The sequence below is a fragment of the Pelophylax lessonae genome (genome assembly GCF_965119305.1).
Source record: "Pelophylax lessonae genome assembly, chromosome: 6".
Taxonomy (NCBI): Eukaryota; Metazoa; Chordata; class Amphibia; order Anura; family Ranidae; genus Pelophylax; species Pelophylax lessonae.
The window spans coordinates 266,263,226-266,283,454 of NC_138773.1; the positions used below are offsets into that span (position 1 = coordinate 266,263,226).

At 44.8% G+C, this 20,229-nt stretch overlaps 1 protein-coding gene across 2 annotated transcripts in view; it reads left to right on the forward strand.

Moving 5' to 3' along the window:
- The window catches only part of KCNH7 (potassium voltage-gated channel subfamily H member 7), a 657,816-nt gene extending 640,133 nt beyond the window's left edge, over positions 1-17,683 (forward strand). For both annotated transcript variants that reach the window (XM_082260896.1, XM_082260897.1), the window contains 3 exons: positions 713-881; positions 12,921-13,113; positions 16,462-17,683. In XM_082260896.1, coding sequence (XP_082117022.1) covers positions 713-881; positions 12,921-13,113; positions 16,462-16,728 — 629 coding nt within the window. In that variant the 3' untranslated portion in view covers positions 16,729-17,683. The remainder of the gene's footprint in view (positions 1-712; positions 882-12,920; positions 13,114-16,461) is intronic.
- The last annotated feature ends 2,546 nt before the right edge of the window (positions 17,684-20,229 follow it).

A 20,229-nucleotide genomic window follows, 5' to 3' on the forward strand; every position in this document is an offset into this window, starting at 1 on the left:
ACACAGACATGAATAAAAACCAGTAAAATGTTCTTAACATTTCCCACTACCATCCTAAAGTCAAAAATACTTGTACTTACCTATGCTCCAATGGTCCGACAAACATGAGGTTTCCCTTGTATCCTCCCTGGTTTCTTCTTGGTGTCGATCTTTGGTGGTTTGGATTGGCTGGTACAGGATGACGTCACTGCACATACGTGTGAGTCATTAATTCCACACGCTGGCACTGCCAAAAATGTAAACAGAGCTTCATATGCACAGCTCCATGTACATTTTGCAGAGGATTGCAAACAAGCAGATAAATATACAGTCTGTCCCCAATTTTTTATTTTTTATTTTTAATTTAGCCTTCTTTTCCATTTTAATGACCCTTTGCATCCCACTTATGAAATTTCTCCTCATACCCCCTCCTGTCACAGGAAGCAAGGGAAATCCTACGAATGGGGTAACAGAGAACACATAAGCCTGGTAGGGGTTCAACCTTTCCTCAGTCCATCCAAAGTAGGTTTTGTCAATGGTTGCATGTTCAAGAGTTATCTCCTCATGTAGTCTCCTGGGAACTAAGGGGAAAGCCTCCACAGCAAGGTACAAAGACATCAACAAAAATGTGACAGAGGTTTTAGCTCTTCTAATTCTAGAATATTTTGGCTGGAGGTCCATTTGAACAAAGACAGACATTGTTTGACCAGTTTGCATACTACTGTTTTGACAGATATAGCAAGCCCAAGGATCTGGGAGAGAGAAGTTCCTGAGCTACATGAGAGTACAATCCATCACACAACATTGAACAATGTGACCTGGGGAATGGGAGAAGCCGACAATGATCTGACCTACAGTGAGGTGGAGCACAGACTTGACCTTATTCAGGGGCAGATGAACAGGTAAGGACAAAGTGAAAATTCTCATATAGGATACTAGAAAAGTCCAGTAACATCATATCTATTATATATTGTGGTATTCCTCATTTGTGTACATTTGCAACATGTATGTAGCTAGCAGCAGTTAGTCACATTTAGCTGGACTAGTTCCATGGTGTTGATAACAGTTCTTAGCTTCTCTAAGCCACTTCTTCAATTCTAATCAGTGTCAGGATTCAGATAGCCCAGCATTTATATTCACACAGGTATCACAGACACCTCAATCCAGTCACCATGGAATGTGTTGAGGCAGATGTTATAGATCCAAGAACAGAATGGAAGGTATAATTGTTGTAGAACCACCCTTTTCTAATTACTGTAAATAATCCCACCTTTGGTGTCATGAAGTCTGCACAGGTGTCAGTCTTTTGATTCACATGGCTGAAGGTGTGAATTGTCATTGTTAGAGCTAAAGAAGTGGCTAACTTAAAGCAGAGTTCCACCCTGGGAATACTTTTTTTAATAAAAATACCCCCGGGACAGTCAGGGCTAGTACATTCCACAATGGCTAGCCTCTGATCTGTCCCGGGTTGCACTTACCTTTTAGGAGAAATACTTACCTTGAAAATGTCTTGTCCAGCGCTGCCATCTCAGGTGTGGGCAGCTTGAAGCCAGCGCGATCCTCTTCTGCGTCCTCTTCCGTCTTCTTCGGTCCCACGATGCACTGCACTGGCCCCGCCATCACTTCCGGTGCACGCGCGTCATCCCTCCACAGCTTCTGGGCATGCCCAAAAGCTGTTTAGAAGGGAATGACGCGCGCGCACCGGAACTGACGTCGGGGCCGGTGCAGGCGCATTGATTCCTGGGAGCGATGACGTTCAGCTCCCAGGAATCATTGCAAAGCCAAGGAAGTGACGAATCTTCGTGGCCGCCGAGGGGAGGAAGAAGGAAGTAAGGTAAGTATATTTTATTCTATACGAGGTAAGTAAAAAAAAAAAAAATTGTGATTATCCATTTGTTTTTCAGGTGTCCCGGAGCGAGAAGATGGAGGTAAGTATAAATTTAGGGTGGAACTCCACTTTAAGCTATGAAACGTCTTCAATATTGTAAAGCAAGCGCAGCTGAATGTGATTAAATACCACTAGGTATATCATGAACTGGATAAATGAGAATCTTTACAGGCATGTCGTCATCTATGTCTTTCTTAATGGAAAATGCATTATTGTTGATATATATAGTTCCTGCCTCAGTGGAGCTTACATGCTAAACCCCCTGCTCCAGACATACAAACTTGCCACATTAGGAGAATGAATTCCTTTGGTGTAACAAAACACGCAGTCAGCATATAGTTTTTCTCTCTGACATATTTATTCAGTGTTCTTTAGAATGTCAAACCACAGAGAACTGGAAGGAAAATTATAGCTGAACTCCATGTAAACATCTTAATATTTAGTTACAATACATAGATGACAACTGTTTTACCTTCCAAAGGATTTGTAGTTTTGTGTAGTGAGTTGTGTGATCCTGCTACCCCTGTCAGTCAGCATAGCTGGGTCCTGGACCACCCTGCAGGCTAGAGAGCAGTTAAGGACTACAGTCTGGTCAAGGACCCACCCCATCTTGCAAATGAACAATGTAGGAACAGTAACACTCTAATGAAGTCGTCCCTCTTTTCTGCACAGTATGCAAAGCATTAGAGCCTGATTGGGTTAGAATGCCGACCCTCTGATTGATATTTGTAGGCAAATTATAGATAGTGGATTTGACCAAAAAAAAATACTGAATAAAAATGTTTGTTGTGTCTTCATAGAGTTCAGCTTTTTTTTCCATAACAAGCTTTTCTGTGGCTCCTGAAACCCCTATTGATAGGTTAAGTTGGAAGAGTTTATTAAAGCGGAGTTCCACCCTAATTTTCAACTTCACACCATACATAACATTAACAGATTCTAAAAACGAATTGGATAATTTTTTTTTGGTTCACTTACCCTATTTTTAATGAATAATCACTGCACTTCCTCCTTATGCGGCCGCGGCCGCCAAAGTTGTTTTCTGCTTTGCATTGACTCCTGGGAGAGTGTCATCAATCCCAGGAGTCAATGTGCCTGCACCGGTGTCCCTCGTCACTTCCGGTGCATGCGCGTCATTCTCTGCCGTATGATTGAGAACAGCTTCTGGGCATGCACAGAACCAGCTGTGGGATGACGCGCCTGCCCCGGAAGTGACGCAGTATAGCATTCTGGGACTCGCGACCAGGGCCGATACAAGGGGGGGCCGAGGGGGGACGTGCCCTGGGTGCAGTGTTGAGGGGGGGGGCGGGTTGGGAGTGTCAACTCTTCTTTTATCCCAGTGACAGGATTAAAGCGTTCCACCTGTGTCCCCGCCGGCCGGCGTGCCCACTACCTGTAAGGATTCAGTATGTATGTACGAGTCTAGCCCTGGCATTTTCCACATCTTTTGTCAGCGTCTGTGCCCGCCTCCCGGCCTGCCCACCTCCTGTAAGGCTTTAGTATTGATGATCTGCCCGTGTCTTGTCCAGGCATTTCCCTCGGCTTCTATTCCCGCCGGCTGACCCGCCCACTCACTAGCTGGCCCGCCCACCCAGCACCTGTGACCCTTTTCTAGCCTTTGTTCTACAGGTCTGATAGGAGGTGGGCAGGCCAGGAGGCGGGGACAAAAGCAGACAGAAGATGCAGAAATGCCGGGGCTAGACTCGTGCATATCTAAAAATGCTGAATCCTTACAGGTGGTGGATGGGCTGGCCGGAGGGGACAGAAGCTGGTTGAAGATGCCTTGCCTAAACCCAGAAAACACAGAGCAGTACAGGTACAGACTGTACAGTGTCATTATGTACTGCTGTTTTCCACTAAATATATGATTACTCCGGGTTTGATTGTTCCCATGCACCATGTTTCCTGTAGCCAACTATTAGGGCTCGTTTACATGTGTGGTTGGGGGCAGTAAAACATGCAGCTGAGCATAATTTTTACCCCCCCCCCCCCATTGCTCCTCTTTAAAGGAGAAGGTTAGCCAAAGCTATTTCAGCTATACTTTTCCTGGGGATCACAGGAGTGCATTTAGTCACGCACTCCTGTGACCCATTTTCAGGCGACAGTGTGTTAAAGACATATCGCATGACCGGAGAGGGAAAGACGTAGCAGCCGCCTTCATTCCCAGTGGGTGCCACTCTGAGACTGAGGTGTGAATTGTACACATGGGGGTGGGGGGGGGATTGAGGGCGCAGTTTGCCATCTTTGCTGGGTGACCTTGTCCTGACACTGCGCGTTATGCACCTACATCTTGGGGAAGGGGGGGGCGCAGTTTGGCGTCTTCGCCCTGGGCGCTAGATGGCCTTGTCCCGGCACTGCTCGCGACTCCAGGAAGAGGGACACTGAGGCTTCAGCTTCCCACACCGCAGATGGCTGCACTGGACAAGAACTTCACAAGGTAAGTAATTCATCCTGCAGGTACACTAAACAGGGGACAGTTTAGAGGATATCATTGTTTAAATGCACAAACAATGACTATTCTAAGGGTATTTTTAGGTAAAAAAAATAATAATTTGGCCGGAACTCCGCTTTAAGTGTATAAAAACTGGGAAAGGGTATCTAATATTCGGCTTTCCCATTCATCCATAGCACTGTTCAAGCCAAAGACTCAACTTTTCCCAGTAGACAGCAGACTGGGACTAGAGTGAATTATCAGGTTTCTGTAGCAAGGGCCACATCTTCAGACTGTATAATTGTTATCTCCGAACTACATCTATCTCATAATTTTTTGTAGAATCTGGCATGTATTGCCATGATATATTTCATGTATAAGATATCAAAACCATACAGTACAAGCAGCAGCAATACTTTCCAAGTTCTAGTATCATAGGTCTGTGAAGGCTCTCATTTATCCAGCTCATTATATATTTAATAGTAGTTAGTCACATTCATCTGGACTTGTTCTGTAATGTGATAGACATTTCCTAGCTTATCCAAGCCAATTCATCAGTTCCTAGTTAACCAGAACTAGTGTCACCATTGGAAGATTTCCCCTCTATTACCTTTCTGGAAACAACCCAAATTTTTGGGATTTTCTTTTAATTTCACTTTCAATGATAATGATAAACAGGATAAAGTGAAAGAGTGAATCTCCTGAACGAGGTCCAAGACAGCAATGAAACTTTAACCACTTGCCCTCAGGATGGTTCACCCCCCTTCCCGGCCAGGCCATTTTTCGCGATACCGCACTGCATTAATTTGACTGAAAATTGCGTGGTAGTGCGACGCTGTACCCAAATAAAATTTATGTATTTATTTTACCACAAATAGAGCTTTCTTTTGGTGGTATTTGATCACCTCTGCGGTTTTTATTTTTTGCGCTATAAACAAAAAAAGAACGACATATTTGAACAAAAAAAATAAATAAATATTTCTTACTTTCTGCTAGAAAACATATCCGATCTGTCCGCCGCAATGTTGCAGTCCCGCAAAAAAAAATCGCAGATTGCTGCCATTACTCGTTGAAAAAAAAAAAACAATAAAAATGACATAAATCTTTCCCTTAGTTAGTAAACGCAAAAACTTTTGCACAAACCAATTTAAAATACGCTTATTGCGATATTTTAACCAAAAATATGTAGCAGAAAACAAATTGGCCTAAAATGTTAAAAAATTTTGATTTTTAAATTTTTTTGGGGGGAATTTCATATATAAAAAATGTGAAAAATATTGTTATTTTTTCAAAATTTTCGCTCTTTTTTTGTTTATAGCGCAAAAAGTAAAAATCGCACAGGTGATCAAATACCACCAAAAGAAAGCTTTGTTTGTGGGGAAAAAAGGACGTCAATTTCATTTGGGTACAGCCTCGCACGACCGCGCAATTGTCCATTAAATTCACACAGTGCCGAATCTCAAAATAGGCTCTGGTCTTTGAGCAGCCAAATCCTCCGGGGCTTAAGTGGTTAATTTTATTAACACCAAAGCAGCTGAAACTGATTACCAACCCCCTCTGCTACTTAACTGACCAGATCAATATCCCAGGAGTATATTTGACTTGATGATATAATCTGATTAAAAAGTGTTCCTTTAATTTTGTTGATAATTGCTGATCCAATAGCTTCTGCACCCAGGAACAGGTATTCAGAACAGTAGTTTGGACATTGCTGGCTGTATTATAGATCCTAGTCAGGGCCTATTACAGCCAGGTACAATCAGGAAACTAGCATTTTCTAAAGTATATCAGCAGTAGGCAGTCACATTCTAGCTCTGAGGTTGATGCTCTACACAGGGGTGTCAAACTCCCATTTCATCGTGGGCCACATCAGCATTATGGTTGCCCTCAAAGGGCCGGTTATATCTGTAGGATTAGATGTCCAGAGCACCCCCATGTCCTGGAGGGGCAAAGAGAAGTCTTTCTACAGCTGCACAAAGGAGTGCAGGATCTTGCAAAGGAGTTCTGTCCTCTCTGCTGTCGACTACAGAGACAAGGTGGGGGCAGAGACAAGGTGGGTGCCGCAGCTGCAGGAGAGGTGCGAGGGCCACATGAAATGGCCTGGGGGGCCGCATTCGGCCCGCGGGCCTTGTGTTTGACACCTATGCTCTGCCAGATCCCTTGGTGCTGTGTGCTCAGCCTATCTAACCAGATCTTCCACTGCAGACCTCTACCAGGAGGATCATTTATTGAGGCACCTGGGCTATTGCAGAACAGGAATGAAGGTACATTGTACCATATTTATTGTCTTTAGGTATTGGGAGCTTGGAGTTAGTGCTAAAAGAAACTTTAATCTTGAAATTGACTGTAATTTTAAAGTAACCTGTTGTATTATTCACATTTTCAAGATGATACTTGCAAAATAAACAAGTCATATCTCTCTGTCTGTGCTGATTTCTTTTCTCCATTTGAAATTCATAGATTAGCTTGAGCGCTTGGAAACCTAATTTGGTTCCGAGTAATTTATAAGAGAGTACTACTTCATATTTTATACTGCTGTAAATACCAGAAGATGCCTTTGAAATGTAGTGCAAGGTCACCCTCTGCTGGCAATTTTTACGAACTGCAATGTGTTCACATCTAATACAAAAAAATCTAATTTTTGGCAGTACTTCACTGTATCTTGTAGATTGCAAACATGCAGTCATAAAGTGGCACTGGTTATATAATAAATTGAAAATATGAAGTAAATATTTATTATGGCACTTTTGTAAAAGTTTATTAGGGGAGTGATGCAATATGGGATGCAAAGCATTTTGGAGGCATAATGGACATTTACAAGGAACGTAAATAGAGCCATAGAAGCGTAAGTGATGGCTGTGGAGCCCATGTGCAGTGATAAGCTAATCCATATTTGCTAACTTGATGTACGGTAATTATTATCATTTTGTCTCATGGCTCTGATTGCCGGCTCAGGAGTTGAGAAGCACAGACTAGTTTCCTATGCACTGATCCACCCACTAAGCTAAGTTTAATTTGAGCTGACCACAAAGGAGAAGCTTTTCCTTAGTACACAACAGTGGTTCAGCACAAAAGTGACTAATAAGAACGTAGAGTCTCTCGGTAGCCCTGCCAGCACCTGCAGACCATGGAGTGACCCATTTAGAATGCCTAGTTACAACTTTTATTGTTTGGTTACAGTGGCCACCATCGTTATGGTGTAGTTGTATTATGTTATTGCCCGTCTCTGACCATCAGTGTTATTGGGGTATAAAAGGGAGACATATGCAATTTATCTCTTGAGTACCATTGCTGAGGAGGTATAAATGGAGGTGCATTATAGGACACTTGACACTGATTTGGGATGGGGGGCATCAGCAGGGGCAGACTGGCAACTTTTAGCCCAGGGGGCAGTTACAAACCAGAGGTGCAGCAACTTGGCACCCCTCCCACTCTCCCTCTTCCTGTCCTTCTCCTGACCTTCATTTCAGGCTGAAGCTCTGCTCCTGGTACTCTCTACTCAACAGCTGAATCCCGATTCCTGACCTGGCCAGCAGGGGGTAGTTGGGGGGAGCTGGGAAAGCTTGGTTGGGGTTGGCCGGGGGGAGGAGAGTTTCCAGTGGGGCATTAACCTTACACCATCCATGCTGGGGGGGGTTGCTGCGCTCTGTCCTTGTCTTCAACCCGCAGAAGCGGTGCAGCCTTTTTACAGGGTATCAGAGTGGCCCAGGGGGCAATTGCCCCCCTGCCCCCTGACCCAGTCCTCCCCTGGGCATTAGGGGGGCATCTGTATGGCCTGTGGGGCCCTGTGATTTCTAGTTGTGCTGTTGCACCTGTATATCTTCCAAGTTCTATGGGACTATATTATAGATTGTTGTAACTACTGATGAGGTAGAGTAAGGGCTCATGTAAACTGTATCTCTATGAAGGTGCTCCTACAGGCGTTTGAGCTTTTTTTGAGCTTGGAAACTCCCCTTCATGTTAGCCAATGTGTGCATGCACACTATGGCTTTTTCAGGAGTTTACAGGCATATGCTCTTACAGGCAAAAAAACTACCAATCTCGCTTTTTGAGTGGTGTTTTTTAGCAGAAAAGATGCCTAAATCCCCAAAAACTTGTGAAAAAGTGCAAAAGCGTGAAAAAGCACAAAAAGCTCAAAAATGCACACCAAAAAAAAGGAAAAATTTTGCCAAGGGGAGGGTTTGTGAAAAAAATGCTTCTGCTCATAAAAGCTCAAATAAGCTCAGTAAAAAAGCACAAAAGAGCACAAGCTTCTTCAAGCTTATAGGCAGTGAAATAAAAGCTCAAATCCCTGTAAAGTCAGTTTTTTTTTAGCTACAGTGTTCATGAGCTTGAGACATGGACAGATTTACTAAAACTGGAGTAGACAGAATGTGGTGCAGATATTCATACATAGTATCAGCTTCTAACTTCAATTTGTTCAGTTTAGCTTTGACAATAAAACCTTGAAGCGGATTGGTTACTGCACCAGATTCTGTGTGCACCAGTTTTAGTAAACCAACCCCCATGTGAGATTTTTATTAATACCATATAAAGTTGAAAAGCCCCCAGAGCCAGTGGCGTACCAATGGGGGGGGGCGGCCCACCCCGGGTGTCACGCTCTGGGGGGTGTCAGCCGGTGTCCTGCCCGGTGTGTTCAGACAGATCCCACAGTGTGAAGGCAGCTGCAGTGGCAGCTCCTTCAGTCCGTGCTGCTGAGGGGGGGGCGGAGCCGCGGCGGGAATATGGGGGCGGAGCCTCGGCGGGAATAAGGGGGCGGAGCCGTGGCGGAAAGAAGAAGGCGGAGCCTCGGCGGGAAGAAGGGGGCGGAGCTTCGGCGGGAAGAAGGTGAGTGCCCATTGCCCAGGTGTGTGTGCTGGATAGGAGGGGGATGGGGCTGCTGCATATAGAGGAATTCATCTTATTCTTCCTGCAGCTGCCTACTGAATAACTGATTCTCCCCTTCTCCCTCCTGCAGGGAGAATAGGGAAAGATCAATTCATCTATATGCAGCAGCCCCATCCCCCTCCTATACAACTTCTTTTGCTGCCCCCCCCCTCCAGTGCTCCTAATCCCTCCCCCCCTCGGTGCTCTTAGCCCCCCCCCCCCCCAGTGCACTAGACCCCCCCTGTTCTTTAGCCCCCCCCATGCTCTTCAGCTCCCCGAAGTGCTTTCTCCCGCCCCCCAAGTGCTCCCTGTCCCCCCAGTGCTCTCCACCCCCTGGTTTTCCCTGCCTGCCACCCAAGTGCTCCCTGTCCCCCCCCCCCCGCCCGCTCTCCACCCCCTGGTTTTCCCTGCCCGCCCCCCAAGTGCTCCCTGCCCCCCCGTGCTCTCCACCCCCCTGGTTTTCCTTGCCCACCCCCCAAATGCTCCCTGTCCCCCCCCCAGTGCTCTCCATCCCCCTGGTTTTCCCTGCCCGGCCACAAGTGCTCCCTGTCCCCCCCCCCAGTGCTCTCAATCCCCCTGATTTTCCCTGTCCACCCCCCCCTGATTTTCCCTGCCCACCCCCCCAAGTTCTCCCTGTCCCCCCCAGTGCTCTCCACCCCCTGGTTTTCCCTGCCTGCCACCCAAGTGCTCCCTGTCCCCCCCCCCCCCGCCCGCTCTCCACCCCCTGGTTTTCCCTGCCCGCCCCCCAAGTGCTCCCTGCCCCCCCGTGCTCTCCACCCCCCTGGTTTTCCTTGCCCACCCCCCAAATGCTCCCTGTCCCCCCCCCAGTGCTCTCCATCCCCCTGGTTTTCCCTGCCCGGCCACAAGTGCTCCCTGTCCCCCCCCCCAGTGCTCTCAATCCCCCTGATTTTCCCTGTCCACCCCCCCCTGATTTTCCCTGCCCACCCCCCCAAGTTCTCCCTGTCCCCCCCAGTGCTCTCCACCCCCCTGATTTTCCCTGCCCGCCCCCCAAGTACTCCCCTGTCCCCCCCAGTGCTCTCCACCCCCCTGATTTTCCCTGCTTGCCCCCCAAGTACTCCCTGTCCCCCCCAGTGCTCTCCACCCCCTTGATTTTCCCTGACCACCCCCCCCCCAAGTGCTCCTTGTCCCCCCCCAGTGCTCTCCACCCCCCTGGTTTTCCCTGCTCGCCCCCCAAGTGCTCCCTGTCCCCCCCCCCAGTGCTCTCTACCCCCTGCGCCTTCCAACCCCCCTACAATACTTTCCAAACCCCCTCTTAATTCTCTCCAGCCCCCCCCCCCCCACCGTGCCCTTCAGCTCCTCCAGTGCTCTCTGCTTCATCTGTGCTCTCTGGCCCCCCTAGTGCTCTTCTATCTTCTATCATGTCCTCAGTCTCTGAGCATCTCTTGTATCATGTCTGCAGTGTCTGACAATCTACTGTATCATGTCCTCAGTCTCTGACCATCTACTGTATCCTGTCTGCAGTCTCTGACCATCTCCTGTATCATGTCCTCAGTCTCTGACCATCTCCTGTATCATGTCCTCAGTCTCTGACCATCTCTTGTATCATGTCCTCAGTCTCTGACCATCTCTTGTATCACGTTTGCAGTCTCTGACCATCTCCTGTATCATGTCTGTAGTCTCTGACCATCTCCTGTATCATGTCTGTAGTCTCTGAATATCTCCTTTAGCAAGTCTCCAATCTATTACTCAAACTTAAACACATTGCTAATAATATTAGCTATCTATTTATGCTGAAGGTAGGACTGTGCAGGGGAGGCAGAGAGTGCAAAAGGGGGAACTGTGATTAGAGAGACGGAGGGCAGACTGCAAGGGGCACTGTGAAATTTGTGCAAAAAATATTCTTGAACACATTACAATTTTTTGTGGGTGTTTTTACATTTTAAAGTTGGGGGGGGGGGGGGGGGTGCCAGATATAGGATCCGCCCCGGGTGCCAAATGTTCTAGGTACGCCACTGCCCAGAGCTCCAACCAGCTGACAGGTACCCTCAAACACACAAGACCTTCTGGTTTATGTCATATAGCCTTGGGATGAGGCCCCACAGCCAACACCATTAAAGAGGAGTTCCAGCCTGTAAAAAAAAAAAAAAAATTAAAAGTCATCAGCTACAAATCCTGTAGCTGCTGACTTTTAATATAAGGACACTTACTGGTCCAGGAATCCCATGATGTCGGCACCCCTAGCCGATTCGTCAATCAGCTTTGAGTGCAGGTGCAGGCATCTTCACTAAGGGAAACAGGAAGTTAGCCTGTTTCCTACTGTGCATGCGCGAGTTGCTCTGCGCTTTCTTATTGGTCCAACTGCCTTCTGGGACCTGGGTGTCTCCCAAAAGGCAGCAGGGGGGAAAGAAGAAGGGCTGGAAATTTCATAGATCGCTATGTGGCGATCTTACCCGAAAGTGGGAGCGGGTACCTGGTTTTGACAGGTATCCCCCCCCCCCAAAAAGTGCCAAATATAGCAGTGGAGGGGGGAGCGGAGCTTCCCCTTTTGGGTGGAGCATTGCTTTAAAGTGACTCTGATACTTTAAAATATCTGAATCAAAGCATCTATGTATGCAAAGCAGAGGATTAATACTCAACCCTCCTGCTGCCCATGCTGCCAACCAGTGGCAGCTGGTGCTCCATCAGTCAGGGAGGGTGGCCCCAATCACTCCAGCCTGCACCACCATATCCCCCCGTCGTGCCAGTTAACTTACCTTGCTCTGCGGGACTGACAGGTGGCGGCGGCGGCTTCCCCCTCAGTCTCCATGTTCCCTCTCGGCGGCTGTCTCCTCCCTCCTTCTTGGCCAATAGGAAGCCTTCTCCTTTTGGCCAATCGGGAAACAGGTCTCAGGACCTGCTTCCTGATTGGCCGTGAGGAGAATCAGTGTGGCAATAGCAAATATTAATTCGCTATTGTCACACAACTGGGTGGGCTCAGGGCGCAATGCTCTGCGCCCCGAGCCCACCCTTTTTTGAAGCCTATTAGAACCTCTGGCTCTAATCACGTGCTTCAAAAAAAAAAATCCCCCATTGGAATCCATGCATCCGGCGCCCTGCATGTAGCTTAGGGGGCCGCACGCATGGATGGGGGGGGGGGGTCGCACCACTGTTCCCCTAATAGACGGATCACCACTGCTGCCAACCTCCGTTGTCTCCGAAGAGCCCTCAGCATTCAACACACTTCCAGGAGTGTAGGCTGCCTGGATCCCTCTGCACACTATGCTTCCTTCCTCCAGCCTTACAGGACTATCTCTATGGGACAATCTCTATGGGACTATCTCTATGGGACTATCTCTATGGGACATCACTATGGGACAATCTCTATGGGACATAGAAGCTGGTGGAAAAAATGAAAGCATCCAGCAGGAGACTAGGTAGAAGAGTTGGCCATACCTGGATTGAGATTTGATCCATGTATGGGCAGACTGTTCCCAATTCAGGAATGTTTAGGATGCTGAAGATTCTTCATCCAGAAGAGTTTGTGAAGGCAGCAGATATCGGTGGTGCCAGCAGTAGTTGGGGTGAGCATTAAATCTTTTATCTCTTCAGGGATGCCTTTCCTGGCAGTCACATTAAAACTTTAGTTACTTCTGTCACTGATGGTCACTTTTAAAAAGCAAGCTGGAGGGGCAACTCCTATATCTATTTTATCACATCACAAGAAACATGATCCCTATAATTTCTGGAAGATCATTTGGTTCCCGTGTGGTGGTAAGCTTGTAATTCTTCCATTGACTTCTCTTTACTTTTTTATCACAGGTTAGAATCCCAGATGACTGCCGATATCCAAAGCATCCTCCAGCTCCTGCAGAGACAGGCCTCGGTGGTGCCACCGGCATACAGCCTGGTAACAGCCAGTTCAGACTACCAGAGACCAACTGTTAGACGAGTACAGAGTGTACATTCCGGGGCATCCATCAAAACTGACCGCAGCTTCACTCCATCATCACAGGCAAGTTAGCAGCACGCAGGCAACAGAAGCATCCCAACAAGCATTTTTGTTTCATTTTTTGATTTTTTTTAAAAAATTTTTTTTTTTCAGTTTCTTTGCATATACAGTAGCTATGTTGATGCAGACAGCGAAGTAAAGCTGGCTACACACCGTCCAAATTGCGTCCTGTTGAATCATTTGAAATTTGAGCTGTGGGTGGCACCCGGCCAGACAGAATTTGATTGAAAAATCGAAGAATCTAGGTGGAAAATTTTTGGTCAAATGATGACCGCCTCCAATCCAATAGCAGCCAGCAGAGGGTTTCCCACATTCTTGCTGTTTAGCCTGAACAAGGGAATCAACTGATTCTCTTGTTCAGCTTGTTAGCACATAAGCACTGCAGCACATCTCCTTGTGCTGCTTTTTCTCTCCCAGCTGGGGTTTTCTTTGCTTTCCTCTGGATCAACTCTGGGTATAGGATTGTATGATTTTTTTTTTTTTTTTCTTTTTAGGATATTAATAATTTCTTTATATTTTTTCTTTTATTGGTTGAACTAAATGGATTGGTGTCTTTTTTTTTAACCAGCCTAACTATGTAACTACAGTATGTTGCTAAAGAGCAGAAGGTCATGGGGAAGCTGAATTCCAGGTATGGTTTGATTTGGTTAGTTACATTGGTCGAGCTTGGACCAATGTAGGTGTGCTTCCATAACTGTTGGATCCCTGTGGAAACTGGAACTCAATGTAGTATTCGCCGCTGTATTCTGAATCCCATGCTACCACTGCCCTGCCCCTCTACCTAGTCCATTCAAAGAATGCCTTACATTCACTGAGAAACATGCAAGGCATTCTGTGAATGGTGCCTGTGCCAAGCAAGCAACCCCCTGTGGTTACTTTGGAACTGGGCAGCTGCTCAGGACAGGACCTGGAAGGAAACGGTTATCACTGTAGTAGCGGCGACTACAACAGTAATTTGGAACTGGACCGATATAACAATGGAGTAAAATCCATACCTGGAATTCAGCTTTAAACTGCCATATTACTTAAGTAGAACTTTGGTAGAAATGATCCTGGCAGATGCCTTTGCCCACTTGGCATAGAGCCTTTCTCCCAAGATTTGTTCTTATTTTATTGAATATGCGATGGACGTGATATTTAATCAATTAGGACATGAGAAGAAACACATGATGAAAGGGAAAAGAAAAAGTTTAAGGCAGGCTAGAGTCATATAGATAAATTCATCTCTGTGACCAAACAAGACAGCAGGATAGTGAATCTATCTCAGTATTGTGCGTGTGCGGGGTTCGCATGTAATGTCGGAGCGCACTGCTCCGACATTACATGCGATCGGCTGTGCGGTGCGAGTTTAGCCATACATTTGTATGGCTAAATTCGCACCGCAGCCGCACCAAACACGCACAGGGACCCTTTTTGGAAGCCGCACCAGGATCGGATCGCACAGCGGTTCACACTTGTGCGATCCGATCCTGTGCGAACTGCACGATAGCACTGCGATATGCGATCAAACTGGGGGTGTCGTTAAGATTACATTGACACCCCCAGCGTATCGCATATGGCAGTGTGAACTGCCGGGGTGCGTGTGCGATGCGGGAACAGGCTGCGGATTCGCAGCCTTCCCGCACTCGCATAAGTGTGAACCGGGGCTCAAAGTTGTAATTTGTATCATTGGTGACAATTATAGACAGACTGTCTGCAAGGCAGTGGTTAAATCAATGTACCTTTGAACAAATGGAAAAAAAATGATGAAAAAATTGAATGCATGATCTGGTGTTATGGTAAACTGCCATATCACTTAACCACTTAAGCCCCAGCTCTATTTCGGACACTTTTTGTTTACAAGTTAAAATCAGTATTTTTTCCTAGAAAACTACTTAGAACCCCCAAACATTATATATATATATATATTTTTAGCAAAGACTCTGGAAAATAAAATGTCGGTCATTGCAATATTTTTTGTCACGCAGTATTTGCGCAGCAGTCTTTAAAACGCCATTTTTTTGGAACATTTTTGAAAAATCACATTTCACTGCATTTAAAAAATACTAAACAGTAAAGTTAGCCCATTTTTTGTATGTTGTGAAAGATGATGTCACGCCGAGTAAATAGATACCCAACATGTTATGGTTTAAAATTGCGCACACCCGTGGGATGGCGACAAACTACGGTCAATAGAGATCTCAATAGGTGACGCTTTTAATTGTTTTAACGGTTACCAGTTTAGAGTTAAAGTGTAGCTCTTTTTTTTTCATTATTGCTCATGCTCTGGCAATCGCGGCGATACCTCACATGTGTGGTTTGAACAGCGATTTCATTTGCGGCTTGACTTCCGTATACGTTTTTTTTTTGTGCGCGAGCTAACGGTGACGGGGGCGGCTAAAATTTTTTTTTTTTTTCCTATTTATTTTATTTTTTTTAACTTTATTACAGGTTTTTTTTAAAAAAAAAATCTGATCACTTTTATTGCTGTCACAAGTAATGTAAACATTCCTATTGACACCAATATGCAGAGACAGGTACTCTTTATGGAGGGATCGAGGGTCTAAAAGACCCTAGACCCCTCCACTACACTTCCATGTATGCAAAACGCCGGTAGAAATTATCATGACAGATACACTATATTACCAAAAGTATTGAGACGCCTGCCTTCACACACACATGAACTTTAATGGCATCCCAGTCTTAGTCCCCAGGGTTCAATATTGAGTTGGCCCACCCTTTGCGGCTATAACAGCTTGAACTCCTCTGGGAAGGCTGTCCACAAGGTTTAGGAGTGTGTCTATGGAAATGTTTGACCTTTCTTCCAGAAGTGCATTTGTGAGGCCAGGCACTGATGCGGACAAGAAAGCCTGGCTCGCAGTCTGCTCACTAATTTATCCCAAAGGTGTTCTATTGGGTTGAGGTCAGGACGCTGTGCAGGCAATTCAAGTTCCTCCACCCCAAACTCCCTCATCCATGTCTTTATGGAAATTGCTTTGTGCACTTGTGCGCAGTAATGTTGGAACAGGAAGGGGCCATCCCCAAACTGTTCCCACAAAGTTGGGAGCACACAATTGTCCAAGATGTCTTGGTATGCTGAGACCTTAAGAGTTCCCTTCACTGGAACTAAGGGGCCAAGCCCAACTCCTGAAAAACAATCCCACACCATAATCCCCCCTCCACCAAATGATTTGGACTAGAGCACAAAGCAAAGCCAACTCAACATTGAACCCTACGGACTAAGACTGGGATGCCATTAAAGTTCATGTGCGTGTAAATATATGTTTTATATACTGTATCTATTTTTCTCAAAGTAACAGTCGGCTTTTATTTGGATACATTGCATTTACACTTCTGTATTTCAACCCACAGAGTCCAGAATTTGTAGACTTTGAAAAGTCCAGACCCAAATCCAAAGAATCCCTCTCCAGTGGAGTTCATCTCAACACGGCGTCGGAGGACAACCTGACGTCACTACTAGATCACGATTGCGACTCCCCGATTGAGCTACAGGCTAGGCATTGTCCGTCATATCTTAACTCAGTCAGGCACACTTCTCTGCCAGATTCTTCCATACACAACAGAGGGTCTATGTCCCTCCACAGGCATGAATCTGACCCAGGTCTACCGGGCAAATAATCCAAAAATTTAAAAAAAGGTTCATTTTTTAAGTATCTTCAATTATATTGTAAGTGCTTTTAACGGCTGTTTTCCTCTTTGTATTTAAAATCCTCTTTACTTGACTCAGGGGCAAAAAAATGATATCTAATATGCAAAAGTACTGTATATTTTGATACATTTGAAGCTTACTAAAGGTACATTTGAAAAAAAATAAAATAAATATAAGTCATGATGTAACATCATGTAAAGACTGTATGCTTAAAATAACATAATACTGCCAGCATCACAAGGCACCTTATATTTTTTTTAATTTTAATTTTTTTTTTTTTTTTAACTTGCATGTTATAATGTCTGTTTTTATCGCATGTAGAATGATATTAAATTATTTCACGGACAGGTCATGTTCTTGTGTGAATGCTTCTAGTTGACCACGTCCGAACCATTCTGTTTTAAGCGCACGCAGACCGTTACTTATATTTGCACACTCTCAAAGAATTTTATTTTAGCTTTTAAGTCAGAAAAAAAGATGAGTGAGATATTGTAGGAGGATATGTTTGGTCAATTGTTGAACACTGGACATCAGTAGAAAGCCATATAGCATGCTGGGAATGTGGCCAGTAACACAGCTCTAGTCTAACTGGAGTGTAGGCTGACCTTGTAGGAATTGTATTTTTTTTTATTCTCCCTGCCTCAGATATCCCTGTTTAGAAAGATGGAGGGGTTCATATTCTCCTACTATGCTTGCAAGCAGCAACTGGAAGTTTTTGGTGGTGTTCCCATTCATCTCTAGATTCATAATACTGTTATGGATTGTCATTCGGTTTGACTGTATCTGCAGCACCAGTTTTCACAGATAGGTGGTGCTAAGTTTGAATCTTGGATTTCCGGTGTCGAAAAAACACAGGTTATATGTGAAGGGAAGTTATTTAATTTAGCTTTAAAGGGTCACAAAGCAAAGTGCCCGTGTAACAAGACTATAGTAATTATTTATTCTTGCATAGGTGTTTTGTTTTGTTACAGATTCCCTTTCATTTGATGATGTAGAAGCAACATAGATTAGGTATACTTATGAATAGTTACATAGTCTGGCTGAAAAAAAGTCCATCCAGTTCAACCAACCAATAAGGCCCTTTGTTACTACACAGAGGCATTGATTAAAGCATACTATATGGCCAAATGTTTGTGGGTACCTGACCATCACACCTACCTAAACGACCAAAACTATGAGGGTACCCCTCAAAATAATTGAGTTCAGTTGTTTGTATTGAAGGGCACTGATAATTCAACAGTATAGAAAAATATTTTAGGCACTTTGCACATCTAACCATGTGGCCAAAAAAAAAAAAAAAAAGTTTTCTGTCTGTTCCAGTATGACTGTATTCCTGTGTACAAAGCCAGGTCAACAAAGACATGGTCCGAAAAGCTTGCTGTTGAAAAACTCGAGTGGCCTGCCCAGATCCCTGACCTCAACCCTATTGCACAACTTTGAGATGATTTGAAATACCAATTGTAAGCTAGGTTTTCTCATTCAAAAACAGTAACTGACCTCACAAATGGTCTTTTGGATGAATGGGCACAAGAGTGGAGGTTATTATAGCTGTAAAGGGGAGGGGTACAATTTTATATTAATGCCCATAATTTTAGATTGGAAAGTCTAACAATCTAATGTCGGGGTGATGGTTAGGATTTCAGAAACTTTTGTCCATCTAGTGTATGTAAAAAACAAATCCATTTAAAATGTTGTTATTAGCAGGGTAATTATGAATGTACTTGACATCCAAGTATGACAGTTATAATGGGCTTACTATTTTTACCACAGTATTTCCCACACCAGAAACCCCTGAGCATTTCCTCACTCATGACTGTGCGATAGCTGCCAACCCTAACATATATCACATTGATGGGAATTCCCTTTGGATTTTCCTCAGTGACAATTAACATGGTGACCCATCTAGATCACATTCAGTCTTTAATATCCTATCTCTGTGATGGTGAACCTTGGCACCCCAGATGTTTTGGAACTACATTTCCCATGATGCTTAACTACACTGCAGAGTGCATGAGCATCATGGGAAAGATAGTTCCAAAACATCTGGGGTGCCAAGGTTTGCCATCACTGTCCTATCTACTTCCAAACCAGGGGTGTCCAACCTCGGACCCACGGCCCGCATGCAGCCGGCGATGGCTATGCAAACGGACCAACACAAAATTGGAAACTTACTTAAAAAAGTTTTTTTTTAATTCTTCATAAAAATGCTTTTACACCTAACCAATGTGGCTGAAGAAACTTGGCAAAAATTTGACTGTAAGTTTTATCTTCCTAAAGAAAAATATCCTACTCTTCACAATCAGGCCTTATTCATGTCATCACTTTTTAGTAGCACCTATATTTGTGATCGACTATCTTCAAGGATGAAGCACGCAAAGGGCAAAATTAGAACCAAAATATCTGATGAGCACCTTGAAAATTTATTGAGAATTGCTACTACATCGATCGAACCAGATATTGATGCGTTAATTTATCAAAAACAGTGTCAGATATCACACTAGTTTTATATTGGCCTCTTTTATAATAAGAAATATTACAAAAAAATGAAGTTATAGTACTAGCTACATTATCTAAATCAGTGATCGTTAACTTGTAATCTGCCAGACTTTTTCTGCTCATCAGCTAAACTTTTTTTGCACACGAATTTTGTCAGCCAACAACAGCCGACTGCAGAAGTGATGTCATGTGATGGTTAACTTTCCGTGTGTTTTTTCTCCTCTGAGCATGCCCAGTCTTACTCATCTGCTGTTTGTCGGCCGAATTCTGTACTGACTGAGGAACAATCGGCCATTCTGGTGTTGGCCAACAAAAATTTTATAGCATGCACACCAGATTCTGTTCGGCCAAAAAGTCGCAGTCAGTTGTCGGAAGCATCATACTAACAAGCCGACAATCGGCCGATCAGATGTTGGCCGAATATTTACGGCCGACAATCGCTACGTGTGTACGGGCCTTTAGTGTATTTTATGTGTGACCCAAGACAATTCCTCTTCTTCCAATGTGGTCCAGGAAGGTCAAAAGATTGGACACCCCTGTTTGAAAACATACCTACAGGCCACACATAGGTTTATTCAATAAGGCAAAGAGCAGGGTGGAAAGTGCAGTATCCTAGCAAACAATCAGAATTCACTTTCACTGATCTAACTGTGGAAACCTGAAATCTGATTTGTTATTAGGGTTTACTGTACTATACATATTGTCTTCACTCTGTGCACTAACTTGCCAAGTAAGCCTTCTTATGTAGGACTAATGTGGACAAATCATATGCCTATTGGGCTCCCACTGAAAAAAAAAACACATTACACAACAGCAAGTACAAGATATTGATCCGATTGTTAAACAGTACCTTCACCAAATGGATTTCTTTGATCAAATTCAACATCTGCAGGGCTTTTTCTGCTGTCATGTGCCTCCTACAAGGTGTGCCCCCCACTCCTGATACAACTATGACAGACCCACTTTAGCTTTTT